This window comes from Ochlerotatus camptorhynchus, unplaced genomic scaffold (assembly GCF_037179485.1).
Source record: "Ochlerotatus camptorhynchus isolate MF236.1 unplaced genomic scaffold, CSIRO-AGI_Acam_v1.1 ptg000022l, whole genome shotgun sequence".
Taxonomy (NCBI): Eukaryota; Metazoa; Arthropoda; class Insecta; order Diptera; family Culicidae; genus Ochlerotatus; species Ochlerotatus camptorhynchus.
In genome coordinates this window covers 5,432,257-5,439,471 of record NW_027040514.1, presented here as the reverse complement: position 1 = coordinate 5,439,471, position 7,215 = coordinate 5,432,257, and the positions used below count along the sequence as shown (strand labels likewise).

Here is a 7,215-nt window from a genome sequence, read left to right as displayed (position 1 = left end):
TCGTTTACTTTAAACTAATTTACAGATTGTTTCCACTTATCTGACGTCTGCATTTAATGTCTCTTCACAACAATATGTGTTTGTGTCCGTGTCTGTGTGTGTGTTTGTATGTGTAACATCCACTAGAAAAAAAAAGGATTCTTTTCGAATCTCCAAATCAAACCGAAAGGTAGACCGACGGCAACGAGGCGTTTCATTCTAAGGTAAGTAAGGATGGACGTTTATTTTTTTTTTTGTTTTTTTTTTACTGTTGCACACCGAGATGCTGTTTTTTTGTTTTTACTTTTTTACGATTTTGAGTGGTAAACATTCACATCTTTTTTCTTTGTATTTGTTAAGAGCACTTTCCATCCATTTCCTCCACATTAGATTTGTATATGTTTGGGTTCATGCGTTTATATGTATGTATGTTAGTGTGTTTGTGTGTATTGTTTAACTGCATTTAATCACTTCCCACGCATTCTAAAAGATAGGATATTCATCAGACTTTTAGTGTAACTCTTCTTATTTGCTTTTCCTCGTTTTCATATAGCACGTATTTTCAATGTTTCCTCGTCAATGTTCTTTAAATTTTAAAATATATTTTTGTTAAGCTGGTTCTTTGCCTATCCTTCAATCTTGCGTTTGCATTCTATATAAGGTATTCGAACATAGCTGCGATCAAAACAGCCATCAAGCAAACAGTTAAGGAGATTTTCGTGTTTCCTGCGTCAACTTATTTACAGAATGGTGATTTTGGAGCTCGCTTCTCACATTTAATGCTACAAATCTACCTAAGTAGAATTTTTGCGTAGTTTTGGTTTATGACACAAAGTTAGTTCTTTCGGTAAATGCTGATTGTTACTTTTTTTTTATCTGTTCTAGTTGTTTGTTTCTCCGTGAGATGAAATTATTTTTTTTTTCATTCCAAACAAAGGTAGATTAATCTCACTGGATTCGTTTGCAAGGCAGAGTGGAGAACGAAGGAGATTTAAAACGATTTTGAACCAGTCTAATTTGCTCATTCTTTTTACCAATGAAGAATTCCATTCGAAGACTTGCCTCTTCGAGAAGATATTTGAAAAACGAATCAGTTGCTGAAGTTAGCACGGCTTCCATTTACATGCTTAAGCGCGTGTGCAGAAAGACTGAAAATAGAGCGAGAGAACGGTAGGTACATATACTCTTTGCACGTTTATTTTCGATCAGTAAAAATCTAAAGATTCCTCGAAGCGCCTATAACTATCGTCTTATTTAACCCCGCTGTCACGGAACGAGATTCTTCAGTTACAAACTCTTCTTCCTCTTTTTGAGCAAATCTTGTTGAAGAGAAATCGAAAATTAAAAAAAAGTAAGTAGTTAGATCAATTCGATAGAAGTAAGTAGGTAAAATTAAAAGCAAAAGGATAAATTCACATCAGCTGGGTACTGAACTTTGTCCTCGGGGGAAAAAAAAAATCATCATTTTTGGTCTAATCGAGAGGTGAAGCAGAAATACCTCTTTACAGTGTGTGGTAGTTCCGTTCGGTGCGGGCCTTGTAGAACTTCCACAGGACCAGAGCGATTGCGAGGGATCCGTACGCCAGGATCATTCCGCCAAAGAACGAATAACCGTCGAAGCGCTTGCAGTGGGGCACAGGAGTGGGAGCCGGCGAAGGCGTCGGAGCTGGGGTTGGGGTTGGGGTCGGAGTCGGGGATGGGGCCGGGGTGGTGCTGGTAGTTGTTGTGTTGTGGTTGTCCGGAGTGGGCGACGGCGTGGGCGGGGCGGTGGTAGTGGTGGTGGTTGTGGTATTGTCCGGAATCGGTGTGACGGTCGTCGAAGTGGTTGTAGAGGCAGGCGTGGTGCTGGTGGTTGTCGTCGAACTGGTAGTGTTGATGTCCGCGGCCTATAATGATGGATGGGGTGAAGTATAGTGAAATTTAATCGATATGAGTTATTTGATTTTGAGGACCACTTCAAGGAGAATTCCCAGGTGATTCTGAGGAGAATTGTATCGGCATTGTGAGGAATCATTAAAAAGGAATACTGAAGACAGAAGAAAATGTCAAGGAAGTTCCGGAAGGTGCTCCGGAAGAAAAATACTAAAACACTCCTCCGGAAGGTTCGAGAGAATCCGGAGTTGAAGGAACTGGGAGAGAACGTGGTGAAAACCAGGCGCCTCCAGAAAGGCGAGATGCACTTAATAAGGATCCTACGATCAAGAGTTCAGCCTTTAAGGAGTTCGTCGAAAAGTCTCTTGGCGAAGGGGCGAGCGTAAGAGCTCTATCGCAGGAGATAGTGGTCGAGTGCAGAGATCTGAGAAGTGCGATGCATGCGACATGCAAACGGCGGTGCTATGGCTTTCGACAGTTGCAGCGAACAACCTGTTCGAGACGGGCAAGGTCAAGGTTGGCTGGTCAGTGTGCTCGCTAAAAGCCACTCCTCGGGTTACCAAGCAACTGGAGCGATGCTTCAAGTGCATGGGTTTCGGTCGCCAGCCGAGGAGCTGCAATGACCCTGACAGATCTGATCTGTGCAGGAAATGCGGGGAGAAAGGTCGCATTGCACTATGATGTACGAAGCTACCGAGGTGCATGCTCTGCAAATGGAGGTAACCCAAATAAACCTCAATCATTGCGTCACTGCACAGCAACTGTTATGGCAGTCGACAACAGAAACAAGTGCGACGTTGCAATCATTGCGGAACCGTATCGAGTCCCTCTCGATAACGGTAACTGGGTGGTGGATAGAGCTGGGATGGCTGCAATACAAGTTATGAACAGATACCTCATTCAAGAAATGGTTGCGAGCTTCTACGAAGGTTTCGTGATCGCCAAAATTAACGGAATCTACATATGTAGTTGCTACGCACCCCCCAGATGGACGATGGTCAGACTAGATTCTGCCTGAAAAAATAGGTTTCAATTTGACATTAACGTGACGTATAACTGGCTCTGATTACCCAACGAAAGAGACAGACAACATTTAAAAAACGTAATGTAAAGTGAGGATTAGATCGGGGCTGTGGTGAGGACTGGGTGCGCGAACAAGTTAGAGCTCCACGGTAGGAGACAGTGCCCGGTCCGGCGAAGAAATCCCGACGGCAGAAAAAATAGAAAGGTGAGGAAAACACGATCAGCGCAGCCACCGACGGGGGGCTAGATTTGATCATACCTCTTTCAGAAAGGCGATCAGCGCAGCCAACGTCGAGGGGTCGTAACCAAGCAGATTACTGACGTTCTCCGGGAGTCCATGTTGTTCGCGTAGCTTCTGGAACTCCGGGCAGACACACAGCACGTGTTCCACCGAGGCGGGGATGCTGCAAATTGAACAAACCTTGCGGAAAGGTGTCCCACCGAAATTATAGGAAATCCTCGCATGACCGGTCCGAAGTCTTGAGATGATCCGCTGGTCCTTGTACTTTTGACTGTCCGACCAGGAGCGTACGGTTTCCTTGATCTTCCTCAGGAAAGTGGTCCGTGACTGGAACCATTCCTGCTGCCAGGCTTCCATAATAGTATTCACAATCCACCGCAGTGTCCGGGGATCCACGTAAAGACGGTTGAAGGTGGGGCGTACCGTGTAATGGCTTGTATCCAGGGGTGACTCGGGGTTTCGGCTTCCAGCGCTTGGATGACGCTGTGTGAGTTAGTTAACACGAGGATCGGTTGATCTGCCGGAGTGATGGCTGCGTCTAGAATAGCTGCGGCTTCAGCGGAAAAGACGGAACACTCCTCCGGTAGACTTTGACTCGTTGCAGTGTTCGGTCCTGCTACTCCAAGTTCAACTCCAGCCCGTTAGAGATGAACTAGCCTAAGGCTAAAAATCTCTTAAATAAAGAATTAAAAAAAAAAAAAAACTCCAGCCCGCAACCGCGATCCGTTCGTAAAGCGATGAACGTGCCCGGATAAACCGACCCGAGAAGCTCAAAGCTACAGAGTTATCTCCGGCTTGGAATCCACTCTTAATCCGCTTATCTATTTTGACGACGTTGGCGATCAACCAACTCTTCTCTCCATGCCAGTGGACCCTGGCCACCTGGGGGGGAAGGTCACGGTTGGCTGCAGTGCGGAGGGCTCTGTTCCCCTCGTTGAGGAGAAAGACGCTTTCGTTCCCGGATGTCTTAGCAGCGAGGGCAGCGGCTTTCATAGCAATGGCTGCAGCAGATTGATAGCGGAAAGGGAGGATTCCGATATCCACACATGCGGCTCCTGCAGGCGTGGAAGGGATAAAACCGGATACGATGCGCCCGTAGGTATTGTATACCGGAGCGAGGATGTGGTTGAGCTTCTCGGTGGCTAAGCAGGTTATTTCGAGGCCGTAGAAAAGTCGACTGTCGATAACAGCCCGAGCGACACGAAGGCGGATCTCACGGTTGCTGGAGCGATCCGGATGGGAGATTGTCCTTACTATGTTTACTATAGGGCTGATCGGACGAAGACCAGTAGTAATCGGAGGAGACTTCAAATTTTGGGCAGAGGAGTTGGGAAGTAGATGTTTCATTGCAAGAGGACTCAGTCTGCTGGAAGTTATGCCGCGGATACTACACTTGTATGACAAACTATGAACATGAGCGTTATTTGAATATTACATTATAAGCCCATCCGAAAACTATACAAGTGAACCTGCGACCGGAAGTGAAAGACGGAGGCTCTTTTCGTTGAAGCACTCCGCGTGGACAGGAGCCCCGCAAATTTGAACGCGGACGAGCTTAGTCCAAGGAAACTGGAGCCAAACAACAGACGGCGTCCAGCTTACAGGTGGAACCCTCCGCGATAGTTGTCTCAGAACCAGAAGACGTGTTCAGAGAGCAAGAACAGAAGCAGATAGAGAGGAACGTAGAGGAGTGTTCCGAGCGACCAGGACCGCACTTAAACGAGAGAAAAGGCAGACCAAGTCAAACTGTTTTAAGGAGCTGGTTCGAGACGCTGATGTCAACCCCTGGGGCGACGCATACCGAGTCGTGAAGGCGAAAATCAGAGGTCCAACGATGCCCGCTGAGAAATGTGCCAAGAGAAAGTGAAAGTCATCGTGGATGAACTTTTCCCGAAGCACGACCCAACGACCTGGCCACCTACACCGTACGATGAGGGAGAGGACTGAAGGTGAAGAAAGCTTCCGGTCCGAATGGAATCTCCAACGTGGCGTTGTAAGCGGCGATCCAGGCGTCCCCGGTTATGTTCAGGATGGTGCTGCAGAAATGCCTGGACGAGGATCACTTCCCTGGCCGAAACCAGGAAAACCGCTGGGAGGAGGTCATCCTAATCAGGCTGACGAAATGTACGGATTGTCGGAGAGGCAGTTCGGATTCCGGAAAGCGAGATCAACGGTGGATACAATGCGGACAACGGTCGAGAGAGCCGAAAAGGTGTCCAAACAGAAGAGGAGAGGAGATCGATATTGCGCCGTGATTGACGACCATTTTCCAGAAGTTTCCTAGAGTATTAAAACAACCTAGACTTCCAAGGTTAAATACTTTCCTTTGACATTGGATAATAGCTTTTTGGACATCACTAAAATAAATCCCGGTTGAGGGTTGCTTCCATAAAAGCAAGTCATCAATAGCAACACCTATAGAATACCTATAACCTCCTATAACCATCCCCAACACCGCACAATGCCGCGTTTAGTAATGTGGTAGAAACTCTTTCAAGACTATGGGATTCCCCGAATAAAACGAGTTTGGTTCAAATAATAGCCTACCTTCGTTGTCGTCGTTATTTCCGTGGTGCTGGTGGTTGTGGGCGACGGGGTTGTAGTATTGGCATCCGGAGCTAGCGTCGATGTTTCCGGAATCACCGGCAATTCTGTGAACGAAAATAGCAGCAGATTGTGGTCATTGTTTGCGGGACGAACTTTCTTTCAGATCAAGCAAAAGGCCAAGGAGAAATTTTCTTCCCCACACAAAAGAGTGAAGGAATAATGCAATCAATGCAACTCAGTCGGTAATTGATTCCAATTGCCTTCAATACGCTGCGAAGCAGTGTGCATTTGTCACACACAAAGTATCGTTATCAGTACGCATTTATAATATGGTAATTGAGTTATTCAGTAAGTTAAAGCATAACTTACTGACTAGATTCAACTGGATTCGACTCCGCTTTATCTCAGTCTAAGGTCGGTTTCCCGATCGCATTTCTGTCAGCAGCTGCCAAACTGGACAGCATACAAATTATAAAATTTCAATTACCATTTCTAATTGAATGCATCGCCAGTAATCTCATCGCGGCCCGATGAACCGAAAAATCATAAATCAGCACTTTGGCTTTGCCTCGTCTAATAACAAGGGACTCAGTGTCGATTACAAATGCAAAACACTGATAAAGTTTAGTGGCAAATAATGCTTATACGGCTGGAACCGTGAATTACACTTGTACACAAAGATGAGGCAGCGTGTAGTGGTAAGTATGTAGTTTGTTGAATGCAATTAGAGACGAATGGAGCCTTCCGAAGTGGCTGCCTGCCACTATCGTCGACGTCGGTGCATACATCTACCAATAAACCAACTCATACAAAAATCGACTGTTCAGCCGTGGATGATTCATGCATTATTTTCCTACCTCCTTGAATGCGAATGATGGAAATTACCCTTGACATAATGCAATGCCTTGCCGAATGGAAACCCGATAAACTTACCATCGGCACCGTTCTGCTGTCCGCTGGTGTTGACCATCAGGCAGGAAACCGCTATCACGGCAAACGCCAGCACCACATTCCGCAACTGTGACGGGGACATTTCTCCGAATCGGCTTTTTCTGCTGTCGTGTGTTGATAGGCCGGAGGGAGGAAATCGATCGATCGGCAGCTGGCGCTGGGAACTTGGAATCCGGACAACAAAGCGAGCAAACGTGAACGGCAGGTTCTGCACCGAAACTACACACTGCTGCTGAACGTGGACAGGTCGATGATTCCGATCCGAAAACCAGGAAATTAAGATGGAACGTAATTACCGACAGAGATTGTTCGTTGCGCTGCGCTGTTTTTCGTCTGGTGCGAGCACTTTTTCTTCGTCTTTTGATGTGATGGAGCTTCTTTTCTTTGCACTCACCATCAACTTCCACACGGAATGGCTTGAGCTTGACTTTTGCTGCGTACACACACACACGACCTCTCGCTTGCTCTGGAACGTACAAGCGGATACGTGTTGTTTTCGGCCTGAATGAGTGCCTTGCACGATGCTTTGCGCTTTGACGTCTCTGATGATAGCGGTACCCCACACGCGAGAATGAAACGGGCTCTATCGGAGGCATTACTCC

General features: G+C 46.6%; 1 protein-coding gene across 1 annotated transcript; it reads right to left on the bottom strand.

Annotated features, from left to right (window-relative positions):
• Positions 1–220: 220 nt before the first annotated feature.
• LOC135704923 (integumentary mucin C.1-like) lies at positions 221–7,007 on the bottom strand. The gene is made up of 3 exons (XM_065226469.1): positions 6,596–7,007; positions 5,663–5,766; positions 221–1,865 (listed from the first exon to the last, which is right to left on the bottom strand). The coding sequence occupies exons 1-3, from the start codon at positions 6,693–6,695 to the stop codon at positions 1,482–1,484; spliced, it is 588 nt and encodes a 195-aa protein (XP_065082541.1). The 5' UTR covers positions 6,696–7,007; the 3' UTR covers positions 221–1,481.
• Between the last annotated feature and the right edge of the window lie 208 nt (positions 7,008–7,215).

Coding starts and splice junctions, on each gene's coding strand:
- LOC135704923 (XM_065226469.1), bottom strand. CDS start 6,695: ATGTCCCCGTCACAGTTGCGGAATGTGGTGCTGGCGTTTGCCGTGATA. Junction 5,767..6,595: donor ACAGCAGAACGGTGCCGATG/GTAAGTTTATCG, acceptor TTTCGTTCACAG/AATTGCCGGTGATTCCGGAA. Junction 1,866..5,662: donor AAATAACGACGACAACGAAG/GTAGGCTATTAT, acceptor CCATCATTATAG/GCCGCGGACATCAACACTAC.